This window comes from Simochromis diagramma, unplaced genomic scaffold (assembly GCF_900408965.1).
Source record: "Simochromis diagramma unplaced genomic scaffold, fSimDia1.1 OVJJ01000091.1, whole genome shotgun sequence".
Taxonomy (NCBI): domain Eukaryota; kingdom Metazoa; phylum Chordata; class Actinopteri; order Cichliformes; family Cichlidae; genus Simochromis; species Simochromis diagramma.
This window is the reverse complement of record NW_024386901.1, coordinates 3,652,474-3,675,624: the sequence shown is the minus strand read 5'-3', so window position 1 is coordinate 3,675,624 and position 23,151 is coordinate 3,652,474. Positions and strand designations below refer to the sequence as shown.

At 40.5% G+C, this 23,151-nt stretch overlaps 1 protein-coding gene across 1 annotated transcript; it reads left to right on the top strand.

Annotated features, from left to right (window-relative positions):
• The first annotated feature begins 369 nt into the window (after nt 1-369).
• Nucleotides 370-22,745, top strand: ubxn4 (UBX domain protein 4). Its single transcript, XM_040034841.1, has 10 exons — nt 370-1,122; nt 1,971-2,118; nt 2,538-2,616; nt 3,391-3,445; nt 7,347-7,511; nt 11,566-11,693; nt 17,706-17,808; nt 19,400-19,531; nt 20,952-21,169; nt 21,967-22,745. The coding sequence occupies exons 2-10, from the start codon at nt 1,971-1,973 to the stop codon at nt 22,103-22,105; spliced, it is 1,167 nt and encodes a 388-aa protein (XP_039890775.1). The 5' UTR covers nt 370-1,122; the 3' UTR covers nt 22,106-22,745.
• The last annotated feature ends 406 nt before the right edge of the window (nt 22,746-23,151 follow it).

Below are 23,151 nucleotides of genomic sequence, written 5' to 3'. Positions count from 1 at the left end.
GCTCTGTCGACTTTCAGAAAAATCAAAGGATTGATTTTAAGTGTGCCGTATTTTCCAAGCAACATGGTAATAACGACGGCCCGCTAGCATGCTCTACCAAAAATAGTGCTTTGTTGTGTATCTGACGGACAAAAGCTAAACCAGTTCCACACCACTGAAGTTGCAGCATTTTTACAAACCAATTCTGGTTCATCTGTTTCATTCACCGATCCGCTTTCGCTCTTCTCATTCTGCGTCGCCGCCATGTGCGTATGTAAATATAGGCACTGCGCATGCGCGTTTTACCCATATTCTATCGCAATATTTCATTTTCCTATCATTGCCCAAAATTACAATTAGGGCTGGGCTATATCATACCGTTCACGATAATACCGGTGTAAGTGTCTTTTAAGCCTCACCAGCTGGATTGGCTGTCCACCCTAGTTGACTGTTAATCCCGCATTAGTGACCGGCTCACCGATAATTCCCTCATTTTAAACTCCAACAAGACTGAAGCCGTGATTATAACTCCTCCTCAGATACACTCAAGAATCAGTTAGACAATTGAAGTGTTAATGACGTGTGTAATATGAACTGAGATGGTAAGGTTTAAAGCCTTCAAAGAAAATAATGAGAGTAATGATGAGAACCTGCTACCAAGATCCATCTGCTTGTAACTAATGACTGGAATAAGTAACGTCGGGCTTGAATGAATGAGCACATTTTTTTTGCAGTTCTTAATGTCAGTTATCGTATTGTCATTTTTAGAAGGAAATGCAGTAAAGATTGTGCACATTCATGCTACCCTCACAAAGTCTCGTAGGTCAGCAGGCGTACTCAAATGTTTGGTGTTGTTTTGGTGTATTGTGTTTATTGGCAACCCTTTCTGCTCTGTATGCTTGTGGACTAGAATCCACTAGAAACCCTTTTAATGTAAATGATGTGTGCTATTTAAAGACTCAGTCAGTTCACATCACTCATGTGAGTTGCTTGAAACTTGGGCCTTAACAAAACCACCCTTAAGATCCAGTGGTGTGCGTACCATCGAGCTTCTTCATTGGAGAGAACGGGATTCCTTTGGAGGTCATCGCTGGAAGTGTGTCTGCTGAAGAACTGATAAAGAGAATCAACAGAGTTGATCAGGTACTGATGCAATGTGTGAATTATGTACAGTTACTTTTACAGCTACGGGCAACCCTACTGTTAATTATTTTTTTGAAATAACTGTTCCTGGAGTCGTGATTCTATTTTGCAGCTCAGCAATGTGATGTTTGTGTGTGTCTGTGTGCACATGACAAATTCTTTTAAATGAAGATGGCAGCAGAAATCAACCATACTTTGTCAGTACTTGGTATCCCGTTGGTAGAGAGATTGTGCCAGAGACCCTTTAAAGACTCACACTCTGGCCTTTGTAATGAGGTGACAGGTCATTTTTGTTTGCACAGTCATGCTGCACACTGTATCAGTGCAACATTATATTGATGTTAGTTAAAACTTGCTGCTTTTGCAGTGGAATTGAGGTTCTTTTATCTGCTCATGACGTTAAAGTTCCATATGTTGTGAGGTTGAGCACATATGATTTTATAGCCCTTCCAGTAGTGAGTTTCATTATATACAGTGCTCATCAAATGTATTAGACCACCACCCAATGTTACACATGAATTATACTTCTGTGTCAGATCTACGTCGTAATTTACACCACAAGGAGAGCCCCACCAAACGCAGCAGCCTTGTACATAACCTGGCGTGTACCTCCTGAGAAATGTAACTACACGTAGCGTTGACAGATAGCACAAAGACTTGGAAGGTTGTGCTGTAGGGATACCAGTTACTATGTAAGCTGGGACATAAATTTCCTGAAGAATGCCACAGCTGCTCTAAATTATCAGTATTGGTAATAACCAAATACATGTAATGTTTCTTGGTTAACACGAGATATTTAATTCAAATTATTTTTTTGTGTTATGATTTTTCTCCCTGCTTTCTGGTAGATGCACACTCAGGAGAGTGGAAGTGGGACAGTGTCATCAGAGGCAGATGATCCTGTAGCGACCAGCTCAGCCACAGAACCTGCCTCAGCTTCAGCAGTGCCTCTATCATCTACAGAAACCACAGAGCCTGTAGCAGAAGCAGCAGGAGGTGATTGAGCCTGCGCCACACACTTTCCTCTTAGTGGAGGAAATTTTAAACCCAGTGCACCAAAGTTTAGAAATATGCTCTTTGACCACCTGAGAGTTTGTGTTTAAAAAAACAAACAAAAAACAACATGTCAGAAAAGTAAGTCCACCCTAGATTTGGGGATCATGTGTGATCGCTGTTCAGATAGCAATACCTGCTGTTAATGAAGCTATACAGCAAACAATCGTTGTTAACTGAAGATCTGAAACGGTCACTTGTTCAGACCACTAGCTGTGGAGATTTTGATCAATTTCCATTTTTTGATGGATCAGGAATTTAACGAGGTTGTGTGGATGTAGGGAAAAGATTATGCTCAGACTGTGTTCATGCTGACAAGGTCTTAACTCTGTGCTTTTCTTCTGCGTCCCTGTTCTACATAGTGTCTCTCTCAAGTCCAGAGAATGCATCTTTAGATCATCCGACTCAGGGTGAAGAAAACTTGGATGCTAAGGTGGAACGGTGGGTACACAAATGCATGTCAGGCTGAGTGTGATCTAAACAGAGGATGTTCTTTGTGTTAAATTGCAAAAAATGGCAACTTTTACAGCAGAATAACAATCAAGTCTAATGTTTCACTGCAGTATTAATAAAAATGTGAGAGTAGCTTTGTGAAGCTGTGCTTTGATCTTTGTGTTTGTAAGCTTAACGTCTGAGACGCTGCTTTTTTGACCCCTCAGCTATAGAAGGCTGATATTGCCAAAACCCTACTGGGCGGGTGGGCAACGTGGACAGTTTGGAAATACGATAACTCGAGAACAAGGCAACATGTGATTTTTTTTTTTATTTTTATTTATTTATTTATTTTTTTTAAATTGATAGCAAAGGTGGAGCTACTAAAAATCTCTGATGAGTTTGCCTTCCAGTGACCTTAACCTCAAAGTCAGGTCGACTTTTCTGTAAATGTTCATTTTCATCATAGATGGGTCTATTGGGAGGCCCAGGGGTAGCACTGGTGGCTGCCAGTATTCTCCAGGGTTCTAAGACACAAGCTTAGAACCCTGGAGAAATATTGGCAGCGTATTAAGGTGTGGCGTGATGGATGTCAACCAAACCTTCTGTGCCATAGCTCGATTAAAGCATTACACGTAACCAGCAAAGAACAACAAAGACTCAGACTGCCAAGTTTAATCATAATTAATTTTGGCATTTCGGGACTGGGTTACGATTGACATGAGACTGCAAAGATAAAATACCAGCTCGATGTGTGATTGGATCATTTTCTTACTTTGTCAGATTGACCAAGAAGCTGGAGGAGAGACGAGAGCAGAGAAAGAAAGGAGAAGAAGAGGTAAGACATTTTGAACACTGAAAACTGTTTAACCAGAAAGAGCACAGTGTTTGTAGGCCCTGGTTTTTTGCAATGATGCTTACATAAAGTGAAAAGTGTAATATCAGAGAAACATAACAAATCCGATGCCTGGCCATAGCATAGCCCATTTATCTTTGTTTACGCTAAGGGAACAGTCAGACCACACTTGAAGGATTTTCACCATGTGATCCACTGGGGCATCTACAACAGCAATGTGTTGTTTTAACAGAGTTAATTACCTTTGAGCTGAGGTCACACGAGGGCAAAGTGGGCTCTTCTGTGAAGGTGGCGTGGTGTTTTGATGCGCTCTGTTTATTCGTAAACTCTGCTTTGCATTCAACCAGAACTTCTTACACCAGAGATAAGCTCATGAACATAAGGGCTGCAACCCATTAAGACTTATTTCTATCATTAATCACCTCAAGTGCCAACATTTGGACCGTTCTTATTCACAACGTAAGACACCGTAGGAGAGGAAAGCCAGACAGTGTGCTCGTGTGTCTCTTTCCTCTCCAGTGTGTCCTCACCAGTGTTGGTCAAGTTACTTGAAAAAAGTAATCAGTAACTAATTACTGATTACTTCCCCCAAAAAGTAATCCAGTTACTTTACTGATTACTTATTTTCAAAAGTAATTAATTACTTAGTTACTTTTTAAAAACACGATTTACAACCTGAAGAGGTGATAAAGCGATAGATCTTTCAACCCAATTCTACTTTTTCTACATAATCCATCATACAAAATGTAATCAAATGGAAAAGTCCCTTTTTAAAACTTGTTTTATTAGTTTTAATCTTTTAACTTTATGCATCAAGCAAAAATTTAATTACATGCAACATTCTCTGACTGGAAGAAATTTGTTTAATATTTAAACCTATTTTCTGCACATTCCAGCACATAAAATATATTTTTTGTGTGTTTACACTCACTAGATGCAAGTAAAACACAGCAGAAAATAAATAAAATCAAAGACTAGCGGTCCTTTTGCTCTATTTTCACCTGTAAAGCAGGAGTGGGGTAGGCGGAGGTTTACCCTGGAGCAGGTGTGCCGCAGCGGGCAGTGGAAGAATCCGCGAGTTTCTCTGTGAATTTCCCATTACGTCGTTGCGCACTCGGTGCTTGTTGGAAGTTTAGGGGTTTTTTTTCGCTGTAAAAAGAAGTTTTCTTCCCACGCACGATGGACACTAATGTTTTTGTCACTTTTTATGGAATCAAACTCAAAGTAAGGTCAGTACTTCCACGCTTTAAACGCTGCACGCTCATACTGTCTCCCGAACTCGATATATGATCCATTGTTGATCTGCACACAGCTGTTGTCACGAACGTCGCACTCGCTTACGTCACTGTCATGAGACAGTCTCGCCAAAAAATCACGGTTTTAGTAACGCAGTAACGCAGCGTTCCTACGGGAAAGTAACGGTAATCTAATTACCGTTTTTGCAATAGTAATCCCTTACTTTACTCGTTACTTGAAAAAAGTAATCGGATTACAGTAACGCATTACTGCCCATCTCTGGTCCTCACAATAAAACAGATGAACTCCAGCGATTGAGAGGGAAAAACAGAGACCTCTCTTCATCGGCTGTTTTGTGGAAATGTAGCTGTGTGGATCAATATTGGGCTCTGCGATGCAGCTGGCAGGATTCCACTTCTTCAGAGCAGATTGGCACACGGAGATCTGCAGCAAGACAAAAGCTGGAGGAATCTGTGTTTATATAGGCAGTGGTTGGTTTAACCATGTGACTGTTATTTAATAACATCGCTATCCTTACCTAGAAACTTGTTTCATCCACTGCAAACCTTTTTCCCCGTTTTGAGTATACTTCAATTATTTTGCTCAGCGTGATTATTCCTCCAAAGGCCAGCGTACAGGAGGCCCAGTGTGTGGAGTGAACAAACCCAGAATCCTCAGGTATTGCTCTTGGTGATTTTAACAAAGCAAACCTCAGACAGGAACTCCCCAAATACAGAAAAGTTATTAAATGTCTGACCAGAGAAGACAACATTTTGTTACGTCATAGTAAACAATGCCTACAGCCATCATGCACCAGGGTGAGTTATAATGACAAGTCCTGGTTCCCTGCTAAGGAGGCCAAAGCTAGAAAAGAGGGAAGTGTTTCAGAGTTGAGACAGCGACTGTTTCAAGTCATCAAAGTAAAGGTTTAGCAAGGCAGTATGAGAGGCTAAACAGACAGAAGAAAATACAGTGGCCGTCACCTTATGACTCTCCTTCTGTCTGGAAAGGGCTCGAGAAGTTAACCAATTACAAGCCTAATGCCACCCAGTCCACCAACAGATCACCAACAACCTGAACAGCTTTTTCTGTCACTGACAAACAGTGAAAGAGTTACCTGCCCACCCCCCCCCGACTCCAATACAGGAAATGGATTACTTATTACTAGGGGCAAGAATCTGGCGATGTGATATATATCACAGTACAGGGGAGACGATACGATATATTGTGATACTAAAAACCAGACTATATTTGTGATTTTTAAGACTGAATTTAATTGTAGGAACTAACAGTAAACAGTCCAAACTGTTAAATGCTTAACATCTCAACCAAAATAAAGGGCTACATTTCACTAGAGGAAACAAAAACACTTGGTCTTTAAGTTCAAAAGAAATGGAGAAATTAACATCTTTATCAAAGTCATTTCAAATAAATAAAAAAGGCAGTCACTGTAGTGTTACGTTCCCCTAAAAGGGTCCAGGCGATGAGAGAAAGTAACAAAAAAAGGAGACAGAGAAGCAAAATGGTTAAATTAAAGAGTTTTATTAAAGGTTCTATTAATAACTCAACTAACAGAGACTGACAAGCCGCTATCACCATTTAAAGAAACAAAACAAAACTGAAGCGTCAGTCAGTAAACTGAAAAGTAAGTCAGAAAAGGGTTAGTAACTAAGCCAAGCCACCAAGCAGGACCAAACAACCAGCTGCAACCACTCACATGGCACTCTGGCACCGGAGCTCACCTTTCTCTTGGCTGAAATACTTTTACTTGCTGATGGAAGGCAGCTGTACAAAAGAAAAAGGTGGCACCTAAGGCAGGAGAGCTGGTAGGACCACACAGGCAACTTCAGGAGGAGGCCCCGATAGGGCCGTAACAGTAGCAACACAAACACAACTACTTTCATCAAATATCAACTCTTTTGAATAACATGAAAAAATATGTGAACAAGGTAACATTGAGGTCTTTCTTATTAAGTACTTTGATTTTAAAATACTAACCCAAAAAATGCTCTCAGCAAAATCAAAACAAAGCACTTTTATGTTACTTTAAGATACACGAATAGAAATCAAAAATGAAACTGCCTGAAAAATTAACCAAGTAAATACTGACAAACAATATGTGCTATTACAATAAAGTACAGCCCTGCAATGTCCATCAGTAGAACACTTTTTGTGCAACCTGAAAAAGGAAATTTACTCGTCTTCCAATGTAAATAAGTGCCTATGAGACGGATGAGACCAAAATATCAAACTCAAACCTGACATTTTACATGTTCTAACTGATGCTCACGAGCGTTTGGTACCACAGTGTGTCCAAACACTGCAGACAGAGGGGGCTGTAAGTGACCCGGAAAAGTTTGAACACCTGTAGGAATTAGTAACACAAGCTTTCAAAGCTCGATCAACCCCCATTGGTGCAGAACAGCTTTAAACTGTGTTTAATCCTTGTTTTTATAGACAGCGGCACTTTTCATATCATGGGTATTGTCAGTAGTGCTTTGTTTTCATTTGGTGACTAATTTGTTTTGTAGTGTTCCTCTTAAACATGTTGTTACAGCTCTGACCTGTTAGTAGTGTGTTGGATGATGTCTTTTTAGAATATGAGCCACTCCACGCTTAACCTACCTGTGTTTTGTCTCTGATTCAGAATGAAATCAGAAAGGAAATGGAGAGACGGAAAGTGGGGAAAGACATGCAGGACTTCAAGAGGAAACAAGAAGAGGAGAAAACCAAGCGACTCTTAGAGGAAAGGAACAGAGAGAAGGCTGAGGAGAAGGCTGCCAGGGAACGGGTCAAACAGCAAATTGCTATGGTAACCTTATCTGCTCCGTTTGGAAGGAATACCAAAAACAATCATGTCCCCCTCAGAGAAATCTGTCCTTTGTGTTTTACATCATCAGACCTTTAGATAGTTGTTAAGTTATACAGTGGGGCAAAAAAGTATTTAGTCAGCCACCGATTGTGCAAGTTCCCCCACCCAAAATGATGACAGAGGTCAGTAATTTGCACCAGAGGTACACTTCAACTGTGAGAGACAGAATGTGAAAAAAAAATCCATGAATCCACATGGTAGGATTTGTAAAGAATTTATTCGTAAATTAGGGTGGAAAATAAGTATTTGGTCAATAACAAAAATACAACTCAGTACTTTGTAACATAACCTTTGTTGGCAATAACAGAGGTCAAACGTTTACTATAGGTCTTTACCAGGTTTGCACACACAGTAGCTGGTATTTTGGCCCATTCCTCCATGCAGATCTTCTCGAGAGCAGTGATGTTTTGGGGCTGTCGCCGAGCAACACGGACTTTCAACTCCCGCCACAGATTTTCTATGGGGTTGAGGTCTGGAGACTGGCTAGGCCACTCCAGGACTTTCAAATGCTTCTTACGGAGCCACTCCTTTGTTGCCCGGGCGGTGTGTTTTGGATCATTGTCATGTTGGAAGACCCAGCCTCGTTTCATCTTCAAAGTTCTCACTGATGGAAGGAGGTTTTGGCTCAAAATCTCACGATACATGGCCCCATTCATTCTGTCCTTAACACGGATCAGTCGTCCTGTCCCCTTGGCAGAAAAACAGCCCCATAGCATGATGTTTCCACCCCCATGCTTCACAGTAGGTATGGTGTTCTTGGGATGCAACTCAGTATTCTTCTTCCTCCAAACACGACGAGTTGAGTTTATACCAAAAAGTTCTACTTTGGTTTCATCTGACCACATGACAGTCTCCCAATCCTCTGCTGTATCATCCATGTGCTCTCTGGCAAACTTCAGACGGGCCTGGACATGCACTGGCTTCAGCAGCAGAACACGTCTGGCACTGCGGGATTTGATTCCCTGCCGTTGTAGTGTGTTACTGATGGTGACCTTTGTTACTTTGGTCCCAGCTCTCTGCAGGTCATTCACCAGGTCCCCCCGTGTGGTTCTGGGATCTTTGCTCACCGTTCTCATGATCATTTTGACCCCACGGGATGAGATCTTGCGTGGAGCCCCAGATCGAGGGAGATTATCAGTGGTCTTGTATGTCTTCCATTTTCTGATGATTGCTCTCACAGTTGATTTTTGCGCACCAAGCTGCTTGCCTATTGTAGATTCACTCTTCCCAGTCTGGTGCAGGTCTACAATACTTTTCCTGGTGTCCTTCGAAAGCTCTTTGGTCTTGGCCATGGCGGAATTTGGAGTCTGACCGTTTGAGGCTGTGGACAGGTGTCTTTTATACAGATGATGAGTTCAAACAGGTGCCATTCATACAGGTAACGAGTGGGGGACAGAAAAGCTTCTTACAGAAGACGTTACAGGTCTGTGAGAGCCAGAGATTTTCCTTGTTTGAGGTGACCAAATACTTATTTTCCACCCTAATTTATGAATAAATTCTTTACAAATCCTACCATGTGAATTCATGGATTTTTCTTTCACATTCTGTCTCTCACAGTTGAAGTGTACCTCTGGTGCAAATTACTGACCTCTGTCATCATTTTAAGTGGGGGAACTTGCACAATCGGTGGCTGACTAAATACTTTTTTGCCCCACTGTATATTAACTTATGCTCTATTTAGCATGTGTTGAGCTACTGTTGCGAAATCAGTTTTACCCCGGTTCTTTTATTCGTCGAGGCATCCAGAGACGGCACTGGAACTCAGTAGTTATTTCACAAAACCTTTATTCATCTTTATTCATCTTCATTTAAGCATGCATCTTCTAGAAGGGAAGACTTGCCAGGCCGGTGCCCCTCTGCAAAATCTTCACCCCTTTGTCTGTGAAACACAGTTTTGTAGGGGCGACCCTATCATAAAACCCCCACGGTGGGCTGCAAACTCTGTCTGTGTCTATGTGCACGAGCACATGAATGCCTACATGTGCGCGTTCCCGCATGTCTATGTGAGTGCTTGTGAGTGAGTGTGTGTGTGTGGATGTGTGTGCGTGACATTTAAAACACTGTGGGTGTAGGTGACTCCCTAGAGGTCATAAAACCCATCTCCCTTCCAGTTATCCAGTTACAAATGTTGAGACCCCCACCCAAACATTCTCTGGGGAATTTCCACTCAGCATTAACTCCTCTCTGTTTTACTTTCACAGTTCAACGGGGAGGGTCTCCTATACTCTACTCCTAAGTTCATGACACAATCAGGCCTTTATTACACTGAGGGCAATGTCAGTGTCTCTACAATAATTCTAGATTCTATGTTAACACATTTCTAAACTCTAAATCAGCTAAACATTTCTACACTACTTGCAGTATATATCTGTTTATCCCATTGTGGTCCCAGCTGTAATGGAGCGAGAGGTCAGTACACACTTGTACAGGCTGGAAGTCTGTGGAAGGGCTAACACAGAAAGTCCTGAAACACCCCTGCTGTGTCAGCTCTGTGACAGGAAAGAAAATGGATGGATGTGTTTTCATTTTGTTTTGGGTGAAACTTGAAAGAAAGGCATCAGAGCTCAAATGTGACATATTTAAAGTCTCTATACAGTATTTTCAACATGTTGACTACACACAAAGCACACTTGTAGGAATCCTAGTCTCTTCAGTTATAACAGTTTGTGTCACTGCTGAAAAAAATGTATCAGTAAGTTGAGCGTGAAGACTTCGGTGGATGTAAGGCACATTTTAATGGATCGTTTACATGACCCCATTGTTCACCCCTACAGAATTTTTTTTCAAATTCATTCGAAACTTTTTCAGCTGTCTTGTTTACAGACAGAATGACACAAGTGTAGATGCAACCAAAAACATAACCTGGTAGAGGTGATTAAGTGTAGTCATGTGTTAGATTACTGGATTACAGACATTTTAACAGATTTTCTAACGTCTGTTTGAATTCCCATGCTAAGGACAGTTGTAGAGTTTACTGTGAAAGACCAAAGGTTTTGACAGTAAATTTTATTTCAGTTGTTGTAAACATCTTATAATCTGATATTTGAAATTTGCCCCACTCACATCCTGGGTGTAAAGGCGTCTGGGAAAGGATCTAAAAACTGGATTATAGATGGCAGACAGTTGGTGTCGTAAGCCCCGCCCTCCGTTCAAAGATGGTCGTTCACAGTGGACATAGATGGCTTCTTTCACTCCTCTTTCCATCTTCTCTGTCCAAAATGTGAACACTGGCATCCTCGAAAGAGTGACCTTTGTCCTTTAGATGCAGATGGACCGCCAGGTCCATGACCCTCTTGGGACGCTCCCATAGGGCTTAAAATCTGGGACTCTCCACCAGTTGCTCTTAGAACCAAAGAAGCTTCTCGGATGTGAGGTGAATCGTCTTCAAGGAAACTTAAAGAAGTCCAGACGCTTTTCTTTCCAAGCTTCTTAGACTACGATGACCTGGATCACTGAGGACATTCACAGACATTCTGTTTTGCGTTCTTCACTTTCTACCCCTCAGCTGTAAAAACCTGGTGGGGTGTTGTTGTCACCCTGCTGAGTGAGCAATGTAGACACCCAAGTTTTTAGATGCAGTAAGTCGAGAATGATGCGATCTAGGAACTTCAAATGAATACAATAGGTACATCTACTAAAAATCTTGGACGAGTTTGAATTTTGACCTCAACGTCAGAGTAAGTTTTCCAAAGATCTTGTGAATTTGATAACTTGAGAACAAGGTGACATAGGATTTTGAAATTAATACCATAGGTGTGTGTACTAGGGGCTGAGGGGTAGGACTGGTGACTGCCTGTATTTTTGTACTATTGGTTTTATTTAATTGGTGGCTGTAACAGAGTGATTTCCCAGTTTGGAGAGAAAATATAGTGTTTTTATTTTATCCTGTTTTTTATTTATTGCAAAAAGTAATTGTTACTACAGTATTGCATTACTTTGGAATGTGTTGTGCCCAACTCTGGCTGTATCTGCTTCCTGTCTTTGTGTTTTGCAGGACCGAGCTGACAGAGCAGCGCGCTACACCAAAACACGAGAGGATGAAAAGGCTGCTAAGCTGGCGCTGCTGCAGGCCAGGCAGGCAGAAGAGGAGGCCAGGAAGGAGGCATTAGTTAGGGAGAGGAGGTGAGTGGACCATTTAAATTTAAGAAGTAATGTATAGTAATCACATGCCTTATTGAGTCAACTGATAGGTGAAGCGAACAATCTCTTCACATCCCGTTTAGAGTCCGACTGATTTTTAAGACTGATATAGATATTTGGTCAGTTAAAATTTGATATGTGAGCCAATATTTTTCCTTTCAAACTAATAAAACCTAAATATCTCCTCAACATTTGTTGTGTAGTTACATATGAGTCCTTAATAAGATGACAATGGTATTTAAAAATATGTTTCTTTTATTGTCACAAGTTACTTGACTGACTGTGCTTGGATCAGCTGCTTTTTGCGATTGTGGCGTTCAAAACCAACATGGAAGTTGCAAAGTGGCCTCTGGTTGACAAACTACACAGTATAATATGGTTGAAGGGTGTTTATCCAGTCCTTTTTTTACTTTATTAATTTTCTCATACCAATATATTTTCAAATAGCCAATATTGGCCTTGAGTTCTAATCACAATCTGAATGAGCATCCACAAAACCCACACAGAACCCAAAAGATCCACTGCCAGTTTGAGAATTGCAGGTTAAGTAGGGGCACTGAGAGGAGATCCAGCATTATATGGTAAATTGACTTCTTATATAGCACTTTTTCTGCTCTACCTGAGCACTCAAAGCGCCTTGTACACCTTGTTTCATTCACCCATTCAAATAAGCACTTTTTTTCTATACTTTTCTGTGTAAGTGTTCTCTATCTAACAGTCACACACATTCATAGTGGTTTATACTCTAATGGATGCATCAGAGAGCAACTTGGGATTAGGCATGCAGACTGGAGTACCAGCCTTCTGATTGGTGGATGACCTGCTCAACTTCCTGAGCGACAGCCACCCCACATTTACATTTGATTTCCTGTTTGTTTCAAACTGGACTTATGACAAAAGGGACCCGAGGCATCATCATCGTTTTTGGTAAGTTTAATGTGTAATTTGTTATCTGTTCAGTAATGAGTCTCAGCTAGCTAGCGCACAGTCAGCTATCAGAGGAAAGCCAGGGTAGATAATGCATGCACAAAAATGAAGTTCCTTACCCCAACTAAGGAAATCACTCTGTTGTGCTTAAATGTTAATTAAATGTCAGTGCTGTTGTTTAGCTATTAGCTTTGCTGGTCATACTGTAGTCGACTGAAGGATGTGAAGATCTGCAGCAGGTGTTGAAACTGTTGACATGAGAAACTGAGAAGTTATTAAGCTTGCCCCAGTCAGTAACCATTACTGTGCGTTTATTGTAAGTGATAGCAAGCGGAACTTGCTATTAAATGTAATTATGAATTTGCTACTAATGACAGGGAAAACACAGCATTAACCAAAGATAAATTACTGAGAAATCTGAACACTTTCCCACAGTATTTTGGGCTGAATTCACACACTGTTGGTGATATTAATTGAAATATGGATTAAATACTGAAAACACAGCTGATAAACCCTGTTTCTTTTATTTTATGGTTAACTAAAGCTGTCTATGTGTGGCTGAGCTGTTACAGCTCAGTTTGTAATTCACATTAAAACTAGTTAGAGCCTGGTAAACCCAATTTGTGACTACTGGCGTTACATCAAGGCCTTATCACATCTAAAACTATATACAAAATTAAACTTTAACAAAGCAAATTGACCTCTCCTTTCATTTCATAGAGCACTATCATAAAGCTCCTCATCCGTTTGCATTGATCATTTACATTACTTACCGCAGTGAGGCTATTTTCACCACAAGCTGCGCTTGTTTCGCACTTATAGGAGATTGATGCTGTCTCCGTTTTACAGGTGTTTCTGTCTCCCATTTATAATAACTTGAGATAGGCAAGCTGAGAAGCCAGCAGCTATTTTCTCATGGTTTACACATTGTGGATACATTTTTGGCCTTTGACAGTAAACTGATCAGAGACTTTTGCTGGTCTGAGATCATTTCTGTGGAAAGCTGTGTTCTGTGGAAGCACAGCAACCATTACCGTGTAACCAAGTTCAGTAATTTGTCATTGTATTAGATCAGAGTATAAGAGATTGTGTCCTGGGGATCTCCTCCTAATTCTGGACCAGGGCATCACTGAGCTCCTGGACAGTCAGGTGCAACCTGGCAGCAAAGCATCATTTCCCAGAGCTCTTCAATTAGATTTAAATCAAGCGAGCTTGGTGGCCACTCAATGGCATCAATTCCTTAATTCTTCAGGAACTGCCTGTATACTCTCACCACACGAGGCACCAGGAGGAACCCAGGACCCACTGTAGCAGTGCAGGGGTCTGACGATGGGTCTAAGAATTTCATTCTGGTACCTAATGGCAGTCAGGGTGCCATTGTGTAGGCTGCATGATTTAGGATGTTAGTGGGGCACTTTGAACTCTTCTTAGCAGAGTTCGAACCACATATGAGGAGGTAGAGAAATCATTTCAGAGAGCCAAGTGAGCTGGAGTATTGTTCAGCTGTGTGTCTGAGGTAAAACTGTATTTATTTTATTATTTTTACATCATTGCATATTCAATACAATTGCGCAATTTGAGCCATGAGTGCAATTGTTGCCAAATGCAGTGATCTGATTGTTGGATCCGTTTATTCGGATCCCAAAATATTTTTACCCTTGAAATATTCGCATGAATTTTACACATCCGGTGTGAAAGGGTCTTTACTCTGCTCAAAAAAAGTTAATCGGTACAGTGCTTAATCAGTCTTTTAAAAGGACAAAATTTTGAGGAATTTTTCAGCACCACATTTTAATATTTTTATTACAAAAATGTGATACTGAGATAGTTTGTTTCAAATATTAATTTTAAAAAGCAGTTTGAAATATTCTTAATGCATTATGTTTCATAAAATTGGGCTCTATAGCCCATGCTTTTAGTAGTTTTTACTACTTTGTACATTGTAGATACATACTGAACACATCAAATATATGAAGCAAGATATATGGAATTATGTATTAAAGAAGAAATTGATTTAAAAAAAAAAAAAGTCTGATATTTTAGATTCCTGAAAGTAACCACCCTTTACTTTCCAAAAGTTGATTCTGTTCATCTGGACGTTTTCAGTGCGAGAAACGTTTCGTCACTCATCCAAGTGACTTCTTCAGTCTCAGATGACTGCAGGTTTCCAACTTTATAAACAGAACATTACCACAATGACTGAAACTAGCACCACTTAATGAACAACGGGCTGTGAGGTCAGTTCCTTCATCATAAATATGCAAATTGTCATGACCATTGATTAACAACTACTGATCACAGACCACTGATCAATGGCCATGAGTACCATTCACAGAGAGTTGGGGAATGGCTGCAATCACAGCATTGTAAGATGGTTAAAGATGTACCCTTAGGCCCCCTAATTGATTCAGAGAGGGTATTTCCCTTTTCACGTAAATGGCTCCTTGACTCCCCGCACAAACCAGTATTCTCTCCTGTCCAGGATGTGTACTTCCTCATCATTGAAAGAGTGTCCACTGGCCTGAGCTGAGACTGAAGAAGTGACTTGGATGAGTGACCAAACGTTTCTCCCCCTGAAAACACTACGTCCCGAAGAACAGAATCAACCTTTTGTGACCAAGCTGTGTAAGGGCTATTTGACAAAAAAGAAGAGTGATGGAGTGCTGTGCCGTACAGCCTGGCCTCCACAGTGACTTAAACCCAATCGAGATGGTTTTTTGATGAGGCGGACTGCACAGTGTAGGCAAGAAGGCCAACAAGTGCTTAGCATCGAGCAGGGATAGCTCAGTAGGTAGAGTGGTCGCCCCATGATTGGAAGGTCGTGGGTTCTAATGCACTGAATGCAAGGCTACCCTGAGGCATCCTTGTGCAAGGTTTTGTCTCTACACATTGCTCCCCCTGGCGCTGGACTGGTAGCTGCCCACTGCTTTGCTGAGTGAATGGGTTAATGTAGAGGAGGGGTTTGAAATTAAAAATCTCTGGGAACTCCTTCAAGACTGTTGGAAAACCATTTCAGGTAACTACTTCATAAAGCTCATTGAGAGAATGCCAAGAGTGTGCAAAGCAGAGGGTGGCTGTTTGAAGAGTCTAAAATATAAAACATGTTTTGAGGTATTTCTTACTTTTTTTGTTTACTACTGTGTCCATTCATAGTTTTAATGTCTTCAGTGAGAATCTACAATGTAAATAGTCACGAAAATAAAGAAAAATGGATAAATGAGAAAGTATGTCCAAACTTCTGACTGGTAGTGCATGTTGTCAACTTCTAGGGCAGCAGATTAATATAATTGTGTTAATACCTCTGTATGTTTTGCTCTGTTTTTTTTTTTTTTTTTTAATGTTGACAATGCTTGACTGGCGTGATCTTTGCTCAAAATAGGTAAAATAGTCTGCATTAGTAAAAATCTAAGAGCTGAGAAAATCGGGGCCTGTTTCAGGACAGGGATGGACTTTATTTCAGCTTTGAGGGACAAACTGAACAGTTAACGATTTGTGATCATTGTTTTCTCTTTGTGATTTCAGGAGCTGCCCTCCGATTCAGAGCCCAGCAGCACACAGAGACGAGATGGGCAAATCATTCTACGTGTCTAGTTCTTATACTGAACACACTTGTTTTTATATTGTAAATAAATATAATTACCAAATACATCAAATGTATGTAATGTATGTATATATTAAAATTAAGTGATACCTTAAACATAAGTCATGACAAAAGCACGTTATGAGCTGTCAGTAGAAACTGTAGTTTCACCAACAAAATAAAAGAGAAAAAATTCAATAGGGATTAAATGTGTTAATATCATCATTATATATCCACACATACTCTGCTTCTCCTACTTTTGTATTTTAGGAGTATAAACTGTGATTTGGTGTTTAACAAAAAAAAATCCACTGTTACAAGCCGAAAAGTTGCTAATCTAAATGGGCTTGTGTCTGATACAAGTATGTTTTGAGAAAAATTAAAGCTGCAGAATAGCTGACATATAAATGTTAAAATAATGATGAAAGCTCTTTTCTTATAGCCTTCTGTAGGAAATTAGTTGAAAAGGAAATTTTCCACTAATAAGTGTGATGGCTGAAACCCATTGGTGTTTCCCACTTGAGTTGTCATTCTTTTAATATTTTATCTAATTCTTTTCTGTTGATGCCGCTTTCTCCTGTAAAATGCACCGTGAAACAGCACAAATGTCATGCAGTAGTGTGCAGTGAAACAAAATCTAAAATATCCACTGATTCTTTAGATGACTTGGTTTGGAAATCTTTGACTTGGCTAAGTTTGGCCACAATGAAAGCGAGGATGATCACCCTCTTCATGTAAAACAGAGTTTGGTGCTCATGACATTTGTATCCTGTTGGGACTAAATGATGTGAATTTGAAACTGTAAACATTACCTGATTGTGTTAGGAATAATTGCTGCTTTTTAATCACTGTGAGGGAGGGAGAGTGTACTTTATGTGTCTGAAAATGTGAGGAGTAGTTAGATAACAACTCACGCATTTCAGTTTGTGTAAATGTGAAGGTCTCGCCTCGTCACACCACCGCCACCGCTGAAAGCCTTCTATAAGTGATGTCACCAATGGATGGATGTTGCACGTATTACACAACAAAAGTGAATGAGACACGAGGCAATTACAGAAGATTAAAAAAAAAATGTTAAGACTGAATCCAAAAAACTAATGTGAAAGTGGAGAAATTATGTGTGTTTTTGTTTTTAGTGCAACTATAAATTAGTATCAAAAATGTATCAAGGCTGGGTTCACAAGTTGAGTTTACTTTAGGTAACCACATGGAGTTTCCACAGCTTGCATTATTTCAATAGATAAACTACTATTATAGCAATTTGCTAACTTGAATTGTTAAAAGTCAATATAATGCATATCGAAAACATGACTAATTCATACGTGTACAATACAAAGTTCCCAGGCTGTGGCCCTAAAAAGTGGTTTCCCATTCAGCAGGACTAACCTTTGCTTGACTGTAGCTTCCAGCAGTTCTGTGAACAGTCTGATGTGCATGTGTATATGCATATGCTGCTCAAATTTTATCCTCTCCTCGCTCTTCTTCAGTACCATAGCAAGGATCCAGTTCCGCCTCCCAGACGGCTCCTCCTTCACCAACCAGTTCCCCTCACAGAGTAGACTGCAGGAGGCTCGAAACTTCGCTGCTCAGGTCTGTCTTGATTCTTGAATTTCACATCCTCTCTGCTCTTGTTGAGCAGTCCAGATATCCTAATATATAGATATTAGGATCAGGTTATCTTTGTCACAATCGGCTCAAAGGATATGACAACTGGGAGACCACACACAGGCTTTTAAAGGCTGTAAGATATATTAATGAAATAAAGTAAAGAAACTCAAACACAGTTTATATGGTACAAAAGCCATAACGGAACATAACCAAGGGAGCATAATAAGCCACAGACGGGGAGAGACGGAGGTTCAGTCAAAGTGGCTTTATAATGCACCATGACTGGATTTCTCTGGTGTGCTGCATCTGTAATTGGGTCAGCTCCTGAGACTTAAAACATGCGGTTGAACTACTAAAAGCAGAAGAGAAATCAATAGGTCTGGCAGGACACCTCTCTCTTTCCAAGTGTTTAAGGAGCAAGTTAAGATATGTAGCATCTTCCACTCCTCTGTGGGGCTTGTAAGCAAACCGTAGAGGATCCAACATAGAGTCTCTTGCCTGGATGACTGTGGGACAATTACAGCATCCTCCCAGACACTAAGGAGATGTTGTCATTTTAAGGACTGATTAAAGATGTTGTGAAACACTGGACTCGGCTCCTTCGCACACTGTTTAAGGAGCTGTCCACTTATATTGTCTGGTCCACGGCACTTTTTACCTGAATGTGAAGAAATTTCTCACAACTGTTATAAAAGCAGTTTAGAGCATTGACAAATTCTCTGTGTGAATTAATACCCTCTAAAATATCCTGAGCACTGGTCTTTGCATCCTGGATTCCTACAGTGTTTTTTTTTTCTTTTGCAATACCAAGCCAAGTCCAGGTTATTGCAGACATTTTATTTTCGAAGAGGAAAAAAAAAAAGTCTTTGTTCACAGCCAGCTGGATTTCTCCTCAAATTTCTGCGGATCGATGAAAGGCTTGTCGCCTTGTTTAGCCTTTAGGATTTCTCCTTTCAGCTCTTTGGTAGCTGCCTGCAGCTCTGATGCCTCATTCTTTAAATTGTGGACAAAACTGCCCAGATTGCTTGAAGACATCCCATTCAGTGCATTGGAAACAGCCCCACAGGCAGAGCACTGCTTCCTCATTCCAGTTCTTAATGTACATGATTTGGACTTTTTCCCTCCTGACAACAGTTTTATAGCTAGGCAGATGTACACAGTTATGTGTCGATCCCAGAGGTGGGAATTTGAGGGATTTAAGAAAGACATGCTGATAAAGGTTAATGTTTTTGGGTGTTTTTTAAGACATACATGATTATAATCATCCAAAATAAAAATTCGGGGCACCAGGGATAGTGTTTGCACAGTGTTAACAACTAGAGACAGAGGCAGGCCTTCTGGTGAATGTACACTGTGGTACTAAATGTATCGCTTTCAGCTGTAGTGTGTAATGTATTTGTGGGTGCGCTGCATTTTTGCTAATTCAAGCATCAGGATGATTTTCTGCTTGCTGATTTTGTAGCCTGTGTGTTAAACAAAGCTCTTCACTATTCAGAGTATGTTAAAGCATGTCACACAGCACTGTATCACTTCATGCTAAGTCACTGTAAAATGTTTGTCCTGGTGTCCTCAGGAAGTTGGCAACCGCTATGGAAACTTTTCCCTCGCAACCATGTTCCCTCGGCGCGAGTTCACCAGTGAAGACCTAAACAAGACTCTGCTAGAACTGGACCTGGCTCCAAGTGCTTCTGTTGTTCTTTTGCCAGTGAGTAGTCTACTTTTTAGTAGTTAGTTACTAAGTTACTCAGAGAGTTTCATATTCAGCCCAGGCCTTGGCCTTAACAGGTTTCCTTGGCAACAATTGAAGTTTCACCTCAGCGGGTTTAGCAGAACGTGGAAGTCCCTGGTAAACCTAAAAAAAAAAGTTTCTTTCTACAAACCTTGACTAAATTAAAAACTGCAGATTTCTTTTATGGTTGGCAAACATTTACAATACTCAAATGTCTTGAGTCACTTGTAATTGCTTTTCTGAAGGAATGTATTACCTTGTAACTTTTTACCCCTCAGCCATAAAAGGCTTGTATTGTCATCCTGGACGGACACAAACTTGGACGTCCAAGTTTGTGAATGTGATAACTAAGAACAAAGTGATTTAGTAGTTTCGAATTGATTCTATAGGTGAAAAATCTCAGATAAGTTTAAATCTCAGGCCAAGGTTAGAGCTCAAATTTTCTGAAAGTCTTGTAAATGTCATAACTTGAGAACAATGGGACCATTGCCAGTATTTTTAAAGTGGTCTTGAACAGTAGTTCTCCAGGCTTAATAAATTACTTTCAAGTCAAGTCATCTTTATTTATATAGCACATTTAAAAGACATCAAGTGTCGGCCAAAGTGCTGAACAGAGGGATAATATAATAAAATAATTAAAATAGAAAGAAAACATTTTAAAAAAATAATTGTAAGACATGTAAGAGTATATAGCATATAATGTACATGCAAATATGCACATACATATACAAAACTGTACACATTCACACACAAGCACACATATGTGAACATAACGTATATACACATACAACACCATCCAATAAGATAAGAGACCAACTAGACAGAATCAAAAAGATATCAAAGTCCCGTTTTTTCAGGGTTTGCTGTGGTGGTATTTTTATGTTAAGTATTCTATTATATGGGGGGCTTTCCAGTACAGAGAGTGGATCTGGGCAGGTAGCTTACCTGCGAGAGTGGTTCAGGGTCAAGCTGACCCTGAACCAATCTCGCCTCAAGGCACTTTATGTTGCAAGGTAGACCCTAAATAATACGCACAGAGAAAAACCCAACAATCATGACCCCCTATGAGCAAGCACTTTGGCATCAGTGGGAAGGAAAAACTCGCTTCTAACAGAAAATAACCTCCAGCAGAACCAGGCTCAGGGAGGGGCGGGGCCATCTGCTGTGACGGTTGGGATGAGAGAAGGAAGACAGGATAAAGACATGCTGGTGAAGAGAAACGCAGATTAACATGTAGAGGGAGCCATGAAATTCTCTGAAATTTTCTTTGACTTATGCACAAACTCAGTTTAACATAGAAAAGTGTGGACACACACACACACACGTGTGCATGTTTGAAAAGGTGAATCCTTTTTAAATGCGCCTCCTGTGACAGTGTATGAACTCTTCTTCTCAGCAATCAGGCAGGCCTGCAAACACAGTGGTCCAGTCCTCTGGTGGTGGCATTTGGGCAGTTCTGGGTACACTCCTCTACCCTCTGCTGGCTGTATGGAGATTTCTCAGTTCCTTTGTGTTTGCAACACCACCCCCCTCTGCAGCATCTGTCCAGCCCAGGGGTCCCGCTCAACAGTCCAGCTCTTACAACAGCTCATCAGCCTCAAACAAGGCAAAGAGGTGAGGGCCATTTTGCAGTCTCCACACATGTAGAAGCACACATCATTAATGCGCATATAATGCGACTTTAATGAGGTTCTTCTTAGGGCTAACATTGAATCCCTGATTTTCTGTATTTTTTTTCTTGCAGAAATTCACATTAAAGGCCTTTACACCTGTGTGTAACATTTGTGCAGATATTTCCTATTTTTAAAAATATTTTTTGTACTCAATTGTTCTTAACGCAGTCTTTCATATCCAGCGCTTTGTGTCATTAGACATATTTGCAGCATTTCTTTTTTTGACCCAAGCTTTTTTCCACAATATTTCTGATCTGACCAATCAGACCACTGCATTTGACAACAAGTGTGCAGGTAGCACAAAACATGCGCTGCTACTGAATATACAAATAGTTTTAAGTCAGACACACAGTTACATGCTGCTCCGGGTCAGTCAGCTCTGTGAAATTACTTCTCTGCCTCCTCAGATGTGCACTGAAATATGTACAAAAGCTTCCATGATGTTCCTGCTGAAGCCTCCTGTTGGGAATCAGATGACCCAAAATCTCAGTTTTTTCTTTTCTTATCTAAAAACATCAAGACCAACTCATTATTGCTTGATGTCGACTTCCTTTTTCTTTCTTCATTTTCAAGTTTGGATCGGGAAAATTCTAAATGTTGTTGCATTTTCACGACGTGTGATGGCCTTAATATAATGACATTTTTAGACATCAGATGTATTGTTTCTTTTTCTTGATTTGGAGAGTTTATGTTCTGAATGTGGTAACTGGCTTACTGTCCTGTTATTTTCCGTTTCAGGGGAAATCTCTCCAAACACACGTTGGAGAACCGTCCCAAGGAATTCAAGAAAGATGGTAAAGTTTGTAGGCTCAGGACTCAGGAGGACAGTGAGGATGACAACAACACTTGGAATGGAAACTCCACCCAGCAGATGTAGTGCATTCAGTAACAGGAGCTTCTCCTTCCTCTCACTCTGTTGCTGTGAATTAGTTCAGTCTGACCAGTTCCAGATTTCTGCTGCACGTAGACCTGATCTATTTTTTGTTTTCTCTTACTGTGTTCCAGCCCTATGCTCTGCACCATGGGTAGCTCGGTTATAATAATCCACAGAGCCTCCTTTGGGCTTAATCTCAGTGCTTTGTGTTAATTTTGACATGATTCTGACACTTAATTAGGCTCCGATTTTAGCAGGTTGAAACCCCTGCGACCATAAAAGACTACACCAGCACCACCTCTTTCAGTTACAGCTCCTATGTGATTACTGTTAAGTACATGAGGCGGTTAAACCAAACTGACTTTGTGGAGAAAATGACAGGAAAGAGTTGACCTACAGGTCTTGTAATCTGAGTCCAGCTTTATGTTTTGGAGTCACTGCATTTTGAAAAGCGCGCACTGGTATGTCTGCTGCTGCAGTCAGAGTTCTACCAAGTGAGACGCAGCACACCTTCATAGGACTGTTGGGATTAGTTGGCAGTGGGTGACTGTTGTAGTTCTTCTAATTCAACATTAAAAATCAATGCAGCTTGTTTTTGTTTTGTTTTGGGGTTTTTTTTAAGAATAAAATCACTTAAACTGTGTCTGACTGCTTTAGTGATGTCATCTGAATTCAGACAAACTGGTTCAACAGACTCACTGTACTGTGGTTGCTTTTAAAACTGGAAGCGACCTGGTGACCAGAGACCACAGAATGAATATTTGCCTGTACATAGTTAAGCATTTGTCGGCAAAATAACAGCCTAACACAAGTAACACATAATATCACTCTACAAAGTATGCCAGTCTTGCCTGCTCAAACCACGCTGCTCAAAGAAGACCAAAAAAGCAGCCAAAACTGATCATCTGGTCCACAGCCAAGAACAATATACCGGCTTACACGTGATATTTTAATACAGATGGGACAATAAATAAACCTCAGGTTCACACAGAGGAGCAAATTTATTTTGAAACTATTTGAACAGTATACCATTATTTTTAGTACCACAC